General features: G+C 47.4%; 2 protein-coding genes across 3 annotated transcripts in view; both read right to left on the bottom strand.

The window, feature by feature from the left end:
* Window positions 1–3408: 3408 nt before the first annotated feature.
* On the bottom strand, window positions 3409–13215 carry LOC133352730 (mucin-4-like). Of its 2 annotated transcripts, XM_061568561.1 has the most exons (4): window positions 13178–13215; window positions 12741–12963; window positions 6984–8979; window positions 3409–4874 (listed from the first exon to the last, which is right to left on the bottom strand). In XM_061568561.1, exons 2-3 carry the CDS (start codon window positions 12767–12769, stop codon window positions 6996–6998), a joined length of 2013 nt encoding a protein of 670 aa, XP_061424545.1. In that variant the 5' UTR covers window positions 12770–12963; window positions 13178–13215; the 3' UTR covers window positions 3409–4874; window positions 6984–6995. The 2 variants fall into 2 exon arrangements, with proteins under 2 accessions (XP_061424545.1, XP_061424543.1); XM_061568559.1 differs by lacking the exon at window positions 13178–13215 and having other exon boundaries at window positions 12763–13171.
* Window positions 13216–15678: 2463 nt separating this feature from the next.
* The window catches only part of LOC133352661 (interleukin-31 receptor subunit alpha-like), a 31645-nt gene continuing 28537 nt past the window's right edge, over window positions 15679–18786 (bottom strand). Inside the window, exons 16-18 of the mRNA XM_061568433.1 lie at window positions 18043–18118; window positions 17228–17564; window positions 15679–16158 (exon numbers count right to left, since the gene is read on the bottom strand). Of these exons, the coding sequence (XP_061424417.1) occupies window positions 15974–16158; window positions 17228–17564; window positions 18043–18118 (598 nt within the window). The 3' untranslated portion in view covers window positions 15679–15973. The remainder of the gene's footprint in view (window positions 16159–17227; window positions 17565–18042; window positions 18119–18786) is intronic.

Raw genomic sequence — 18786 nt, forward strand, 5'->3', positions numbered from 1 at the left:
TCTACGATCCGTTTTCCCCAGCGCGTGTTAACACTCCTCCACCAATCACACCGCGCTGCCACCCGATCACTCCCTCTCAGCACGTCACCCGTCCACAGCCAATCAGTACCCCGTAACCCACGACCCCGCGCTGACCCCTGATCCTCCACCGTCAGCGCACGTCACCACCTACACAGCCAATCATTACGCGCTGGCATACGATCTCTAATCCCAGCGCGTATCACCTCTACATCACCCCCTCCCACATAGCTTGCAGCCGGCCCGGCTGTTAACCAACAACACAACCTAACGTCAATGCAGTAACAAAGAAACTCCACCTCTCAGTGTGCCCCGTAACGCAACAACAACAACACAACACAACACTTAAATATGAAGCAATATACAGCCCGACGAACAACACAATAAAAGCGAACACCGGAAAACGAACACAATAAAAGCGAACACCGGAAACCGAACGCGCCAAGTGTCTCTGTGACTAAACGCAGTGCCGAGGCGCTCCGGCTGCCTCGACTCCTCACGTGGCAGGTCACACAAAGTAGCGCGACCTAGCGCGAGTCCGTCTGGCCGGTCCGTCGTATGGGACGGGACGTTGGCGACCGTCCGGTGGCTCCGGCTGCTCAAGATCCGGCCGCCGGTGGTCGGCAGCTGTCAGTTCCGAGACACCGGGGTTTGCAGGGACGACTTGGGGCCTTGGTCGTCGTCCAGCCGAGGTCCCATGGCGCGCTGACGTGGGGCGCGGCAACCGGAGGCCACGTGGCCCCGGAGGCCGCAGTTATAGCAGGTGATGACAGTCGTCGGAGATCTCGGTTGCTCCAGCTTGCGGGCCGCTCGCAGAGGCGAACGACCCCCCGATCTCCAGTCCCCTGGTCGTCCCGCGATGAACGCCTCCTCTCGTGGGCTGACGACTTGGGGCACGGTGACAACTGGGCCCGGAGTTGAGGCCACGGCAGCGTTGCAGACGACTCCCTGTTTACGTTGAAGGACCTCGTGCGCTTGTATGCTTGTGGCGACCCGTAAGGATGAAATATCGGTCTCATCGGCCGTGTTGATGGGGACCCCCAGGTCCTGCGCCAACTTGAGCAGCTGCTCCAAAACCATGGCATCTTGGCCCTCCTCGTCCATACGAGGGAACGCGGCGTCGGCGAGAGCAAGCAACGCCGTGCGGTAGGCGAGCACGGTCTCCGTGTCCGCCTTCCGTCTTGCATAAAAATGATGGCGGCACGCGGAGGGAGGACCATAGACCTTGGCCATGAGAGCCAGCGCATCTTTGAGCGTGGAGCGGTCCGACCTGCGTGCGGACGTGAAGGCCGCGAGCGCGTTGTCATCCAGCATGGCAGGCAGTGCCCGCAGTGCCGTAGCGTCGGACCAGGCGGACATCTCCTGATGCGCCAAAAATCTGCGCTGAAATTGGCTCCAATCCCCGCCTTCCGCCTTGAAGGCTGACAACGTGGGAAGGCGCTGCTGAAAAATGAAGTCGTCCTCCTCCTCGTGCTTCCTCTCTGCCGCCCCGCCGGTGTGTAAGATGGCGGCCCCATCGGCGGGTGTGTGATGGCGGTCCGCCGCGCGCGTTGGTGACGTCAGCGGGCGCGCATGGAGAACCGCTGCCACGTGGTGATGGCCGTTCCCGCCAAAAGTCGGTGCAGATGAAATGGCGGCCATCGCCAAATCGTTTTGGCGGGAATCTGCAGGGCGACCCTGCAGAACGTCGGCCGCCGTTCCCGCTCCTCCCGACGAGCTGATCTCCGCCAAGATGGACGCGGCGGCGAGCAGCAGCTCCGCCAGACGGGAGTGCGCTTCGCGAAGCACGGCGTCAGTCCCCCGTGGCTCGTCCGGCGCCGTCGGCGGATCCTGCCCCGTGGGCAACTCCTCTTCCTCACCCCCCGATGCCAGTTGACCCGCAACGTCGAGGTTGTCCCCGTGGTCAATCCCGTGGGTCCGACGGTTCCTCCTTGTATCCATGCTTGGAAGACCGTTTCACTTCTGACGCCAGTTGAAGTATGGGAATTGACGGCAGGAACTTCTTGACGGGAACACACTTTTATTAAATCTTTACGTATCAAAATACAACGTGTAGTCTCCTTTCTTCCGACTTCACACTCCACTACTCTCGTGTAAACTCTAGGCCTCTGGCTACACACGATACCCTTCACTCGTGTAGACCCTACGCCTCTGGCTACACAATACACTCGACTCGTGTAGACCCTATGTCCCTGGCTACACAATACACTCGACTCGTGTAGACCCTATGTCCCTGGCTACACAATACACTGCATTCGGCTCGTGTAGACCTTACGCCTATGGCTACACACACTACACTCGCCTCTGGGTTACACAGAGTCCCGGTCCCGTTAGGACAGCGGGACTAGGTACCGCAGGGCCCTAGGTCTTCATCCCCGTCTTCATTCTTCGCTGGTTACACACTGCCCTCACGCCTGTGTGCATCCCCTTTTATAGCCCCTGCTCACGAGAGGCGGAGCTGATGCGTACTTCAACGTGAGCATCGCTCCTTAATGAACCAATCACGACGCACTCTCTCTACGATCCGTTTTCCCCAGCGCGTGTTAACACTCCTCCACCAATCACACCGCGCTGCCACCCGATCACTCCCTCTCAGCACGTCACCCGTCCACAGCCAATCAGTACCCCGTAACCCACGACCCCGCGCTGACCCCTGATCCTCCACCGTCAGCGCACGTCACCACCTACACAGCCAATCATTACGCGCTGGCATACGATCTCTAATCCCAGCGCGTATCACCTCTACACCTGTGTTGCTCTCCCTGTGTATCTTGGTGATATCTGTCTGCTTATATGTCTGTCTGTGGTTTTCTGGTTAGATTTTGGGTCGCTATTTCATTATACCTGATGATGATTGCTTGTGTTGCAATCGAAACGTTGTATGCAATTATTTAATTCATTATTTTATCTTTATACGTGACTTTACCGAAAGAACCAAAGAATAATTCCTGCAGTCACGAAAGCTCCAAAATTAAGATTGGTTAACAGTTGCATTCTATTGATTGCAATCAGATAGTAAAGTGTCGAAGTGCCTTGTTCATGCATATTAATCGATTTCTTAACACACACGGGGGTGCACTGCATGGACAAAAGCTCTCAGCCTTGTGCAGATCACCATGTCAAAATAACTACATTTGTGCCAAGTTTGTTGTATTAAACCACCACCGTTTCAGGAGCTGAAAACATCACGTCAGTGTGACTCAAGGCTATACAAAGTATTGCATTATTCACACAAAAACTAATTGTACTACTTTATGAACATCGATTTTTAAATGTTTTCATGTAATTGTCAGTTTGAAAATAGGGATGTGGTAAGAAAAAAAAACTACATAGCCTGCTGCTGAAATTGGTTGGGTTGTAGAAAACTGACCATTAAAAGTACAGCAGTAAAACAGTTGTCACTTTGCTTTATTGCCATAAAATACACATTCTTATGAACTTATATTTAGGCTTTTCCATATATTGTCACATCCATACCAACAAACCTGGATAGAATTTTGCCCCACACGTCATTTCACAAGGTCTGTTCTATTCACATTAGCATACTGAGTCATGCTCTCTTATCAAAACCAACGGGGGAGGAGACGTTAAGTGTAGTTAAAATAACTTGACAGTGCCTTTAATGGTTAACAGCTGTAGTTACACGCTTGCAGCGCCTATCAAAAATATCAACAATTCGGCTAAACAATCAGACGGCAGCGAGCCCTTTGCCATGTAACGTATGGCTAATTCAACCTATGCGCATATATATACTTGAGAAATATATCCAGTGAAATATTGTGGAATTTTGATATGTGCAAAGTAAAGATAATAGTTAGGTAGGTCGTCATTTGTAGAATGCTAATTAATTTGTTGGTGACCATCAAGAGAATAACTCTACCTCTTGTGGACCATATAAAAAATAATTCTGTATCAGTGATTCAAGAGTTATGCAATGCTTATCAAATTTAAAAAACTAAAGACGATCTGTTGGCATTAACATATAAGTGGTCAAAGACAAGAAGGCCCTTCTATAGTAGCTTGACTTCAGCTATCTTCCATGTACAATAACAGACAACACTCAGATCCCAAAAACACCTACGTTTAGAAAATAACAAACGGTACCCTGATAATACTCTACATCTGATTTTTTTTTACACTCCTGAAGCTCAAAAATGTAAGATAATTGTTCACTGGATAGCTCGCATGTGATTTTCTATGGGGCAATGGTGTTTTTAAAATTGATTTTGTCGTATATTTGATGTTTTGTAATATAAAACAATCTATAACAATTATAGGGTGTAAATGGCCTAAATCTTATCTTCATGTAAATAACGGATTGGTTGAGAAAAAAAAATTACCAGGGCACTCCACCCCAGAGTTAGCCCGTTATTTTGAAGGCACACTGCATTATGTATAATCGCTACCTAAATAAAGTAATCTACTACTTCTACATGTGGCCCTTTCTCATTACACCAGTTATACAGAAGCACCTTTTCCTTATCCCTGGCTATAAACCGATATATTTGTATTTATTTAAAAGATAATTCCTCTTGGGTACTTCACGTTCTTGGAAAATAAATGTGACATTATAAATAAAGGATTTGATTTGCGTTACCATACAAGGGTGTTTCCTTGTCTCTCTTGGCTATATATTATTTTATAACAATTGCATGCAATAACTTGAGACCTGTAGGATATTTTAAGAATTGTGTATGCCTATGAAAACAAGACACATCGTAGATGCAATAAAAAATAGCATCGCAGGCTGTCTTCAGCCGAGAATGAGCGAGGCGTTGAGTAGGACGTCCAAGCGAGGAGAAAGGCAAGAATGGTGAGCACGCACATCTCCAGAGGTCCATTCCTCCTGGAGCTCCCTGCGTGGATAGAACACAACGTCAGCTCATGCCTCGCCTGCATAGTAAACATTTAAAGTAATCTATACATTAAAATTCATTGGCTAGTAGGTTCAAATTTGTTTTGCTTAATCAGGTGAGAACTCAGGAGACCAGCATAATCTCATTTGCGAGAGTGACCTGGGCCACAAATTATGACAAAACAAAGCAAAGTATAGCAATGAAGCAAACAGGAATTAGAACACAACTGTCTCATGAGAAATAAAAATATTGCACTGATCATAATACAATTACAAAATAGAAAAACATTAAACAGATAAAGGGTGAATCCTGATTTGAAGCTTTCGGGACTGCAGGAATTCATACTCTTTGGTTATTTCGGTAAAGTCACGTAGATAGGAAAAATAACTAATAAATCACGACGTTTCGATAGCAACACAAGCCATTGTCTTTACCGAAAGAACCAGAGAGTATGAATTCATGCAGTCACAAAAGCTTCAAATCAAGATTGAACCACCTCTACGGGGAGGATTTCCACACAACTCAGATGACTTCAACCGAGAAGATGGATGCAAAATTTAGCAATATTTTGAAGGACGTTAATCAACCAGGTTTCGTGTTAACTGTTGTGTTGGCCGACTCTCTGAGTTGCATTATATTTCTAAGTTTGCTAAGTTTGATATTTTTTTCTCTCTATAACCTTTTTCCCTCTGGAAATTTCACCCCCACCCTCTCGCCCATTGCGGCAGCCCCCCCTTCCCCCCTCCTCGGATTAGCCGATCACCCACCCCTACCCTCTCTGCGATTACATTTACTTGCAAATTCCATCCCTAGCCCAGCCCACTTACCCACCACAAACGTCTATAACCTTTGGTTACAGTAGCTCTCTCGCTACATTTCCTCCTCAGCAGTCCGCCTGCTGTATTGTTTCACCTGACGACGGATGGCTTGTGTTGCTATCGAAACGTCGTGATTTATTAGTAATTTTTTCTATTTACGTGACTTTACCGAAAGAACCAAAGAGTAAGATAAAGGGTGACTTGTACAAATATGTAAATTGTCAAGGATATACGAGTCAAATGCAATTTCAAGTGACGCTATCAAAAATAAGCAACAGCTGAGCATCAAATTGTGCTTTAGATGGAAGAGAAATCAAGGACATGTTTAAAGTGATGGAATTCCAGGTGTTTGAGGCATTGACAGAGACTGAATGAGAACCATGTGAGTTTTTTTTCTCTTCGGTACTGTGCACTTAGTGTTGTGTAGTGTCAAAGATTGAGGGTTTTAGTCCTGAAAAAACACTGCGGATAGATAAGGAATTGAGTTACGTGAGTATTATGTATTAGAGATTAACTTGGCCCAATGCATCTCCCTCAGAGTTGAAAGGGGAGGTGATAACCATTTCTTGAAGTAAACATCACAGTGATGAGTAGAGTAGTTTGTACGATCAAGCAGAATAAAAGTTGGCACTTCGCAAATTAATAGGTGCTTGCTAACAGCACTTGGCCTATCAGTCTATGCTAATGGCTCTCAAAGTGTGGTCCCTGGACCACCAGTGGTCTGCGACGGTCCTCCAGGTGGTCTGCGGGGCTGTGATGCAAATGCACAGGTTGATCTGGAAATAATGACAATTTTATACCTTTTGTTTCAGACATAAATTCATATTTTACTTATATTTAATTTGAAATGAAGTTAGGTGAACTACCCTCATTAAACTACCATAACCCTAAGATCTAAATGGCTCCTCCCTAAAAAAACCTTATAGCTGCATAAAAAATTGTACGTTCCAGTAGTATGATTTTGTGTATCTCGTATTTAGAGAGAGAAGTGAATGTGTTTTGAACCAAGAATACGGATTGGCGGGCTGGGTGGTCTGCGGAAATGTTTGCATCGGCTGAGTGTTCCACGGGCCAAAAAAGTTTGAGAAACACTGGTCTATGCTGGCTAAATGTTTTTTTGTCTTTGCGTGTACAATATGTGTGTGATGATGTACGTGCAGAATGCGACTACAAATGTCAAATAACGTGCGTAAAACGGTTTCCTACATTTTCCCAAAGATTATTTAACGTGAAAAATGGAGAAAAAAATTTCCCCACATGCTTGTTGTTACCTGTTGAATTGAAACGTTACCTTTTGGCGGTCTCATCGTCGCCCTTGTGGCGATCGTTCGAGATGCTTGCTGGCCTTGTTCGCCGTACGGTGCTTGCACTCTCCTTCCACCACAAAGGGCGGGAAGCGTCCAGTACCTCTGCGCACAGGGGCCATGTCCTCCTCTCCCTTCGCTTTAATTACCTCGCCCGCACTCGTGGCACCGTATCGAGGGTGCGCGCTGCTAGCTTTGCTCTTGGCTGCGGTGCTAGAGGTGGCCACCGCTTCGTGGGTAGCGTTGCTGGAGGTGACCGTATAGTGTGGGGAGGCAGGACTTACACTGCTCATAGTCTTATTCACTGCAGTGCTCATGGTGATGTTGGTGGTGACATTTGTCTTCGCACCCATAATGAAGTCTCCCTTGCTGGCACTGTTGTCGACCGGCATCATGGTGCTGAAGGTGGCAGCAGCAATTTGTGTTTTTCCGGTGGGGTTGCCACCACAAACTTGTGTTGTGTGGGTGCTCTTCTTCACGATCGTGATTGCATTTGCACCGATGGTAACACGAGTGCTGCTGCTGCTCCTTGTATCGGCACCGTGACTGCCGTGTGTTGTCTTGGCCTTTGCATCATGAGGGCGAGTACTACAAATATCCTCGTCCTGTGGTTGAACAGCCGCCATGCAGGGTGGAACTTTGGTTACAGATTCCTCCTCTTTTTTCTCCATTCCACCCTCTATGGTGACGGCAGTCTCCATTGTAGTCATTCCCCTCTCTTTACTCTGCTCCTCCAAACCCTGTGATGAACTAACCAGCACCGCGGTTGCTTTACCGTTACCCGGTGTACCGTCAGCGCAAGGTACTCTTGGACTTTTGACTGAAATAATATGGGGAGGTGTTTCAATAGCCTGGATGTAACTGTTGGGTCTCGAGTACTGGCATGAATGCTGTGGTTGGGATGGCGCATCAGCTTTGTCGACCGACGATGTTTGCAGAGCAGGTTGATCCACAGTTTGAGGTGTGGCCACGCTCAGGCCATGATCAGTCTTTTCCCTACTTTGTTGTTCCACCTGTTTTGCACTTTGGCTATAAGCACGTCTATTATTTTGCAACACTTGCTTAGCTACAGTTTTCAGTGTCGTGACCTCCGCTGCGTCAGTCATAGATACCTTTTTAAGGGGAATTGGGATTTGACTGTTGGCTGGATTTTTTGGTGAAACAGTATAGACTCTGACCGCAGAATTCTTGCTGGCAGAACTGTCGAGCTTTTTGTAACATATCGCCATCGAATCTACTGCAGAATGTGCCTCAGCAATAGGCTTTGGTGGCAAGAGTTTGGCTGCCCGTTTATGCACACTCACCTGATGCGGTTTATTCCTCCTGTTTTGTTTGCCAGGCTTTTTTACTAACGGTTGGCTTATATTTCTGTGCCGATGCCTGTTAACTGTGGCTGAAGGTAGCCGATTCGTGGACTTTGGAATTGCAGCTTTGGCAGGGTCACATGTAGACTCTTGAACAAGAGGGCTTTCTTGTTTATTTTTATCAAGCCTGACCACTTGTTCCAAGTGAGATGTGACATACTGCTGTGCCTCTGCCAACCCACCGACGTCACTTGGTTCTGTCCCACCTGGCAGTTGAGTGGCCACCGCAGACTGAATGCCGCTTGTTGGTGATATTGGCCTGCATTTTGTTAAAGGCGAAGGTTGGTTGGGTGGTGTGGATTTTTCTGGGGCATCTCCCCTTGTGGTAGATGTATCCGCTGTGCCTTTACAGTGGGTAGAGATGGTGTCGCCTAAATGACCACTTCGGTTCACAAAGTCTGTCTTGATATCCAGCGAGGAAATAATAGCTGCGGGAGGGACAAGGGTTTCTGTCGGCGAGTGACTGGTGATTGAACTGTCTCGGCACTGACCAGGATTACAGTCAGGGTCACGGACACGGTCAGCACACGAGTGATTGTCTGACACAGCAATGAGGTCTTGGTCAGCCTTCGTGTTTCCTGGTAGAATCGAGTTCAAGATACCCATGGTGAGGGTCAACCTGGGGGTTTAATGAAAGAAAACACATCAGTGGATTTGCATACACGTACACATTTTACCAACACAGCCGAATCTACATATAAGCACACCTTTAATAAGCACAGTTGTGGTATAAGCAACGCATTATTCCACACTGGTGGTTGGGAGGGGAAATGAAATGGGAAACTTTTGATCCAAGCATGCTGCTGGGGATAAAACCATAGCTGGCCTTGCTCCCAATTGGTGTGCTTATATCATCATATAGTGCAGCTTCTGCTGTGCAGTGCCAGGTGGCATATTGCCGTCGTTATTAGACAACAACCCGCCATGAAGTGGAGGTGACATCACCACGGCGCTTGTGCCAGGCTAGGTGCACTTCGAGACCATGTGCTCTGCTGCATCTCTCGCCTTTAATTTTATTTTACGAGGCGCAACTACTTTTTCATAATGGATTAGCGAACGCTCGGTACGGTACAGTGTTAGCTCACATTGATGTTGTAAATACACGAGTCTATATGTTACTTATTTTAAAACTGTAAATACGGTGCAATTTAATCACGAGTCCGTGTACGACGCTTCACTGATGCTAATACAATCGTACTTACATTTTCCCATATAAATTACCGCATTGTAAATGTAACTGAGGACGTATTAAATAAGGTGCTACACAAAACTTTCCTCGCACCGCTCGACTTCGGAATTCGTTCGACTCAATGTGTGCTCTTGCAGTACGACTCATTAGTGCTGTGCGTTGCTGGCCGCTTGGCACTTGAAGGTAGCAAAGCCATTGACTACGATTTACAGGATATGTTCGTGTACAACTCGGGAGATTCGTCATACGGTACATGCCTAATATAGCAAGCAACTCTTTATTCACGCGTGCAGTCATCGAGTATCGATTTTGCTGGTAATACTGCACGCACGAGAATCAATTGGTTTATGCCAATCATAAATCAATCGTCGATACTTTCATCGACGTTGACTCGTGATAATGGGACATGAACATAAGCGGGGAAATTCCGCCTCCTTCCCGTATCTGACCCAGGGCATTGAATAAAAACTAAAGTATGTTTCTACACCCATCAGCCGCACGGTCCTTCTGGTGGAGATTGCACAGCGGCATTGACTCAAACTCTGGGCCGGTTTCGACGTCGGGTGCCTCATCAGCAGCGGTGAGACTTGAAACCACCGCTGGCGACGACTACCAAGATGTATGATCTCGTAATAAGGAACCCTTTGCGGACATGGAAGACAGTTTCCATACCTGTTTAACACGTAGTAGGCTTTAGCGACCAATGTTATCATCTATAATATACGTTCTTTGGGGGGGTTAGATCGCGTAAGTATAAATGTGTCGTTAAACCCGCCATCACCCGACACAAATCTGGCTGTTCGCCTGATGATGCTAGTTGTAATTACTGGCGAAACGTCGGACTCGGAATGTAAATGTGGATTTGCTCTCCAATACACACCATGTGTGCTGTACCAGTAACGAATTGGCACGTTCTGTTTATGTGACAACCCTTACTAGTTGGCTGTGTCGGGTGGTGGCGGGTTTAACGACACATTTATATATTTACGCGATCTAACCCCCCAAAAAAACCCCTGCGTTATGGAGTTCCATACTTGTCAACTCGGAAGGTTTACCCCGTAGTCTTGTACAGGGAACTTTAGTTTTCAGGTTCATAAGGCGTACAGCTGTTTCAATACGGGAAACACAATAAATGTGTCTGTGATGAACGTTGATATTTATAGGGGCACGGTGTGACCAATAAGGTCTGAATTGGTCTGCAATAAGCTAGGGCACTGATAAAGGGTTGATAGGTATGCTGTTCACAACTATAGACTGAATCACGACATGCACAAGTACAGTATTCTCAAACAAACATGCGCTCGCCAACAGCGCTGCCCCTCGACAGGCATAATGTGCTCATTCTGGAGGAATCCGACGAGCTATAAAGCTCTTTTTTACACAGACGTCCCGTAGTCTTGTTGATGCTATACTCAGTATTAAACATGCCGGTGTGTGTGTGTGTGTGAGGCAGTATTAAACATGCCGGTGTGTGTGTGTGTGTGAGGCAGTATTAAACATGCCGGTGTGTGTGTGTGTGTGAGGCAGTATTAAACATGCCGGTGTGTGTGTGTGAGACGCAGTATTAAACATGCCAGTGTGTGTGTGTGTGAGGCAGTATTAAACATGCTGGTGTGTGTGTGTGAGGCGCAGTATTAAACATGCCGGTGTGTGTGTGTGTGAGGCAGTATTAAACATGCCAGTGTGTGTGTGTGAGGCGCAGTATTAAACATGCCGGTGTGTGTGTGTGAGAGGCAGTATTAAACATGCTGGTGTGTGTGTGTGAGACGCAGTATTAAACATGCCGGTGTGTGTGTGTGAGAGGCAGTATTAAACATGCCGGTGTGTGTGTGTGAGACGCAGTATTAAACATGCCAGTGTGTGTGTGTGTGAGGCAGTATTAAACATGCTGGTGTGTGTGTGTGAGACGCAGTATTAAACATGCCGGTGTGTGTGTGTGTGAGGCAGTATTAAACATGCTGGTGTGTGTGTGTGTGAGGCAGTATTAAACATGCTGGTGTGTGTGTGTGAGACGCAGTATTAAACATGCCGGTGTGTGTGTGAGAGAGGCAGTATTAAACATGCCGGTGTGTGTGTGTGTGAGGCAGTATTAAACATGCTGGTGTGTGTGTGTGAGGCAGTATTAAACATGCTGGTGTGTGTGTGTGTGAGGCAGTATTAAACATGCCGGTGTGTGTGTGAGAGAGGCAGTATTAAACATGCCGGTGTGTGTGTGTGTGAGGCAGTATTAAACATGCTGGTGTGTGTGTGTGAGAGGCAGTATTAAACATGCCGGTGTGTGTGTGAGAGAGGCAGTATTAAACATGCCGGTGTGTGTGTGTGTGAGGCAGTATTAAACATGCTGGTGTGTGTGTGTGTGAGGCAGTATTAAACATGCCGGTGTGTGTGTGTGTGAGGCAGTATTAAACATGCCGGTGTGTGTGTGTGAGAGGCAGTATTAAACATGCCGGTGTGTGTGTGTGTGAGGCAGTCTGACATGCTGGTGTGTGTGTGTGAGACGCAGTATTAAACATGCCGGTGTGTGTGTGTGAGGCAGTATTAAACATGCCGGTGTGTGTGTGTGTGAGGCAGTATTAAACATGCCGGTGTGTGTGTGTGAGGCAGTATTAAACATGCCGGTGTGTGTGTGAGGCAGTATTAAACATGCCGGTGTGTGTGTGTGAGAGGCAGTATTAAACATGCCGGTGTGTGTGTGTGTGAGGCAGTCTGCATGCTGGTGTGTGTGTGTGAGACGCAGTATTAAACATGCCGGTGTGTGTGTGTGTGAGGCAGTATTAAACATGCCGGTGTGTGTGTGTGTGTGAGGCAGTATTAAACATGCCGGTGTGTGTGTGTGTGTGAGGCAGTATTAAACATGCCGGTGTGTGTGTGAGGCAGTATTAAACATGCCGGTGTGTGTGTGTGAGGCAGTCTGCATGCTGGTGTGTGTGTGTGAGGCAGTCTGCATGCCGGTGTGTGTGTGTGAGGCAGTATTAAACAGTACGGTATGTGTGTGTGTGTGAGGCAGTATTAAACATGCTGGTGTGTGTGTGAGGCAGTCTGCATGCTGGTGTACAGGTCAACGAGATTTAGGAATCCGTTGTCGCGGTTGAATGTTTCGTTTGAATTTCCGTCGTGTGCCGCGTGCGGCTCGTCACGTTTACACTTAGAGCCCTTACCAAGTGGCACAATGTAAACACACAAACACACACCGTGTCAACGCGTAGAGTTTACCCCGCATTCTTGTACAGGGGAACTTGGGCTTGCAGGTCCACACCGCGTACAGCCGTTTCAATAGGGCACGACAAAAACACGTTTCGTCAAATCTAGATTTCGTCGACGTGTTTGTGTTTCTCGCTTGTGATGGGACTTTGTGGGATGAAGCTTGATATTGATCAGCGGCACGGGGTGACGGCGGACGAGGTCTGAATTGTTCTGTGATAAGGTCGGGGACACTGCTAACGTGTTAACAGCTATGCACACACTTCACAAAGAGCCGAGTCGCAACACAACCGCGATCCCCGCAGACTGAATCCGTCGTGCGAATGAAGGTGGAGGCGGTCCATGTTCTCGACGGCCGTCGATTCGCTTCACCGTCGAGGGCCCGATGCGTTGCGTGTGGCGGCGAGCGGCGAGGCGAGCGACTTGCCTCTGGAGTGCGACGCTCCGTGGCCGCCGCGGGCAACGCGGAGCTCCCCGGTCTTGGGGGGAGCAAGTGGGAGGCCACGTGGGGGGGCACGTGGGGGGGGGGGGCACGTGGGGGGCCACGTGGGGGGGGGCACGCGGGGACACGCGTGGGGAGGCCACGTGGGGGGCCACGCGGGGGGGGGCACGTGGGGGGGGGGCGCGGGGGGGGGGCACGTGTGGGGGTGGCGCGGGGGGGGGCACGTGGGGGGGGCGTGGGGGGGGCGCGGGGGGGGGCCACGCGGGGGGGGGCACGTGGGGGGGGGCACGTGGGGGGCCACGTGGAGGGGGGCGTTGGGGGGGCCACGCGGGGGGGACACGTGGGGCCGCTTCCACGAGCACCCCCCCCCCCCCAACTCTGTTACCCCCCCCAACTCCACGAGTTCGATTCAACCCAGGGGCCGGCGGCAACCTGCGGGGGCTCCGGAACCGCGTGCGGCTCTTTAAAAGGTCTCAGCTTCGTGAGTTATTTTTTTTATTCAGGACCCGCCGTCTCGTATTCACCGCACGCATCGCGCGGCTCTTGAAATAATACGTTTGTTGCTAAATTCGAACAAAAATGTGATTTCCTTGTTATTTTGGAAGCCGACCCCTGCAATAATAACTCATTCCCTTCATCAGCAGCAGCCTTGCTCTGAACCCAGGGGTCGGCGCAACAAAAATAACAAGAGACATTTTTGTGTTCGAATTCGGTATTTAAAAAACTATATTTAAAGAGACGCAATGCAAGTGGAAAAAAATGTGTTACATAATGCATGTGGAAAAAGTAATATTTAAATACTTTTTTTTTAAACACGCTTTAATGAAATGTACCGTACTAGTGATGGCAAAACTCCACAACTCCAGGAAGTGGCCCCGAAGCTTGCCATAACGTAAGGGACCGTGGTGATTTACAGCCAACGTAAGTTGAGCGTTGACAATTAGACCTAAGGCGAAACATAACATATAAAAAATTATGTTTAAAAATATTTTTTTTATTTTTAATGATAGAATATAGTATTGTCATCAGTAAGACATAAGTATACGACGTTTGCAGTCGATACCACATTGGGAAGTGGGTTAAAATTGAGTTAGAAGATTTGAGGATACAACAGAGTGAGTTAAATAAAAGCGTGTAATAATAGAAGTATGTTTTACACAGCCCATCGAACAAACGGCCTTGTGGGAGCGCATCATTCAGGAGACCGGTTTTGTGTCGGCTTGCATCTTTTAACAAGGTTACATCTTTGTCGAGGACAGGGTTCGGAAATCAAAATAACAAGGAGACATTTGTTTCGAATTCAGTATTTCAACAAAAAAAACTATTTCAAGAGCCACAATGCGTGTTAATTCGGTTCGGTGGTCCTAAATAAATAACCGTCACGAAGCAGTCCTTAAAGAGCCGCATGACCCCTGAGTTTGAACCCCATCATCATCAGCCTTACTCTCACATCAGCCACGGACACGGAATTGCCAAGGGCCATTTGGATATTTATCAACTTAAAAATTATCCTGTTATATTTGGTCAAACATTTAATTAACTCACCACTAATGTGATGGCTGGAACTGCTTCTCTTTGGTGAGGCGTGTGATGTTAGCTGGTATTGATGATGTTGCTGCTACTCGCAACTGCTTTTCCAGGTTTGCTCCTAGATTTATTGAATTTCGAGTCCCGCCTGCGGTTGCCTTGGCAGGGCTAGACCAAATGACCAGACGTTCCCCACCCCTGGCCTACAACGTATGCGCCTCTCCAAGCTTCGTTGCAACACTTTTGAGCTTTTACTCAGCGTCATCATTGTCCATATTTCTGATGGTTATGTCACAGATAATACGCATTAATTAAACACGTATTAGACCGCGTAGAGATGATGATGATGGTTGAATTGGGTGGAGTTGCCCATGTTTAACTTTGGACGAGAGCTGGTTCTGTGATTTAGGGGCTTCTCGTGGCCGGGGTGATGACTCTGCGTCACGTGGCCTGTAATTCAGCTCTGGACGCAGCGAGGGTTGGTAGATCACACAATTGTTGTGAAACTCCACATCGGCGTCGAGTATGTCACCATACCCTGATTTTTTGTGTTTAGTTGTCCTTCCTCCGCACCTCAGATTAGCACGGTTGGCAACGTGGGGTGCGAAATAATTAGACATACATACCTTCGACACATTGGCATGTTGCTTTGCATCAGGTTCGGTATTCTAAAACCGCTCCTGCCAGCCTCAATTTTCCTTTATTTTCCTTTATTTACCATAAATCTATGCACCCCGAAATCACAATTTTCATTAACTCCATCATCACCTTCACCTGTGACCAGATCACCCAGTGCGCTGATCTCAGAGGATAAGCAGGTTTGAGCCTGGATAGTGCTTGGATGGGCGACCGCCATGTATAACCGGTGCTGTAGGATGCATCAGAGGGCAGTGTCAGCTAAATCCATTGTTGGACTTTACTATGCCCCATCATACAGTATATGCTTTCTGCATTCAAGCAACCCCTGCGATGCACTTTCACTCTTGTTTGATGAATGAATACAATAATGAATGAATAAAAACACCACAATTTAAAATTAAGTAAATTTTACAATGCAAAACATGTTTATTCGTGTAATCAAGTAAGCATTAAGACCGTATAAGGATATAGGTAACATATATGAAATACGACGTAAGCAGTTTTTTACTTAAAAGATAATTGCTAAGATTATGTAAATTGAAGCCATATTTTAAAAACAAAAATCGGTACTAGCAATGTCTTTACCCGTGGCACACGGCGGGAAGGGGTGCGAAGTCAGGGATCTAATGGTTGGGGAGAAGAGAAAGGGACGGGAGAGGGATGAGAGAAGGAATGGGGATTGAGAGGAAAAGAATGAGAAAGGAGTTGAGGAACGGGAGCACAGGGGTCAGGAGAGGGAGGAGTACACGGCTGCAACAGGGACTCGACGCTGCTGCTGGTGCTGCACGGAGAAGCAGCGTCTGTTTTCACAGGGGGCGGTGGGGAGAGGGGAGGGGTTCAGAGTGGGGGTGGCTGCAGAAGTCACTTGATTTATGGGAGGCTTGAGCTAATTCATACACAGATATGTAATGTGGTTATCTAATTTTATAGTAAACAAATGCTGCCATCAACATGCAATGTAAGGATATTGAGAAACATGTGCTTAATATCACAGACAGTTTTGGAAACTTCAATGTGTTCCAAAAGCTTTCACTAATACTACATTACTTTTAGGTTAACCACAATTCATGAAAATTCAAAGTTCATGAATCGCACCCTCTGAATTATTCTATGAAGCTCAAACTCGGCCATCAGATGGCTTGAAGAGAGGGAATGTCCTGAATTTCTCATTCCAATATGTCCAGAATTGACCAAGGGCCATATACTAAAAGTGAAAAAAAAATTAAACACTGTAATACGTTGTGTGTGCAGCCATTGCCTAAGATTATTAGCTTGCACTACTTATGCACCTGATAGTTAGGATCTAAGTACGGTACTGTTCTGAATCTTTGTTCTGATTGAGGCATTATGGTCAATATTTTCGCACTCATTACACCCAAAGTGCTCGCCAGAAAATGAACCACAATACCTCGCTGATCTCGTCAAGGAGCATAAACCATCACGTGAACTGCGGTCATCCTCGCAGCAGCGGCTTTTGGCTAGCTATCGAACAAAGACGGTCACTGCATCGCGCAATTTTAGATGCTCTTTTGCGGCCGTCTGGAACGCTCTTCCTTCCAATATTAAGAAGCCACCGGCTATGCACTTTTAAATCTAAATTTAAAAATAATTTATTATGAACTGCTTTTTGTGTTTAGTGTGTTGTCCTTCCCCTGCACCTCTGATTAGCACGGTTGGCTACTTACAGTGCGAAATAAGTTCAACATACATCAAATCTAACTTTAACCCACCCAGCTATAGCATATGTTTGTGACACTCCATCTCGTTCGTTTCTGTGTTAGCTACTCCGAATTCATCAAGGCTTCTGAGGGATATACGTGGCTGGGAATTTTCCCATTTCTGCTGACAAGTGATGCAAACTTCTCTTACACTGCGGAGCCTCGCCACCTTTGTCTCCGATGCCTTTACTCGGCGGCACGGGAGTCAGAAAGAAGAAGGGCAGAGGCGGCGTGTTTTGATAGCGGGGATGTTCACCCTTGCAGGCGACCGTGGTCAACACCGTGCGCGTGTTGACGTATCGGTCGCAAGAAAACCGCGCTTCTGGCCTTGCAGAGTTGAGCTGGAAGTAGGAGAAGTGAGCGTCGTTTGCCTCGGGGCCAAAGTTGGATTGGCCGGGCTCATCGTCAAGCTTGCACAGTGCCACCTCGTCAGAGTGTGGCGCGTAGCTCTTCTTCACTTGAGGGAATACGGCTTCCCAATCTTTCACCTGACGAGACAATTAGAGAGTGTGCCGCCACCGGCCAGACATCGAGTAAGAACAACGGTATCATCACGCACACACGATGCCTCGCTTGGCCTGCAGAGACTACTGGAGACAAGCACTGTTGTTGAGCATAAGCGATTTGTGGGGCCAGTATTATTCACTACGTTATACATGTACACCTTTTTTACCCAGGAAAGCTTCACTGAGTCTCAAAACTTTTTCAGGAAATGTCCTGCCACGTTCTTGCACTAGGGGGGAGGGGGGGCGATGTTGCTATGTGTCAACTCAATAGAGTAATTTTCAGGTAACATTTCAGCATTGGAATGTTTTGCCAATAACAGTTACATTGTATGGTGGGTTGTTTTGAGATTTTTTTCAACTGGCCAGTATTTCTTGATGGCTGATGTTTACCAATCCATCTCGGCAGGTGCTCATGCTCTTTCGTGTCCCCTAAGAGACCAGAACACACACCCAGTCTTACCTTTGACTCTTTCATCCATTTCCACAAAAGGCTCTTTCCAGGGTCGGGCACAGGAGGCCAGAAATTCTTCCTTATACTGAGTGATAACACGTGCAGTAGGGGGATCAGAAATGAAAGATAATCATACCACCTTACATGTAATTGCGAAAAACGTATTAATAATCGAGTGCTTGGAAATATTTCACGGTACACATTAGTCACCCAAATAAGTTGTACAGCTTCTCACGATTATACTTTGGGCTTTGGAGAGTTTATTATTACTCCGCTTGTTTGTCCAAGAAAGCCTTACTGAGTCTCTCAAGACTCTTTTCAGGATGGTCCTGACAAGTTCTTGCAGTAGGTGGGAAATGTTGCTGCCGTGTGTAATCCCAATTGAGTAATTTGTAGGAAATGTATCATCATTGGGATATTTGACCAATGCCAGATACATTGTGGGTTTTTTTGTTAGCTTTGAGAAGAAACCAGAGAACCCAGAGAACCCAGAGAAAACCCATATAAACTTGGCACAGAAAGGCATCCGATTTGGGAATCGAACCCAGGCCCTTCTTGTTGAGAGACACAAATGTTACCACTGCACCACCCTGACACCCAGAGTCCTAGATTGCTATCTAGAACTCAGAGCTCTCCTCTCTTTACAAGGGCAACCAGATGTGGATTTAACCTCTAATTTAGATTCAGTCCACTGTTTGGTGTGAATAGCCCAGTGGTTGGGGACCCCTCGACTGGGCAAGTTTGCAAAGAGAG

Source organism: Lethenteron reissneri, chromosome 41 (assembly GCF_015708825.2).
Source record: "Lethenteron reissneri isolate LAM-NWPU_2019-01 chromosome 41, ASM1570882v1, whole genome shotgun sequence".
Lineage (NCBI taxonomy): Eukaryota > Metazoa > Chordata > Hyperoartia > Petromyzontiformes > Petromyzontidae > Lethenteron > Lethenteron reissneri.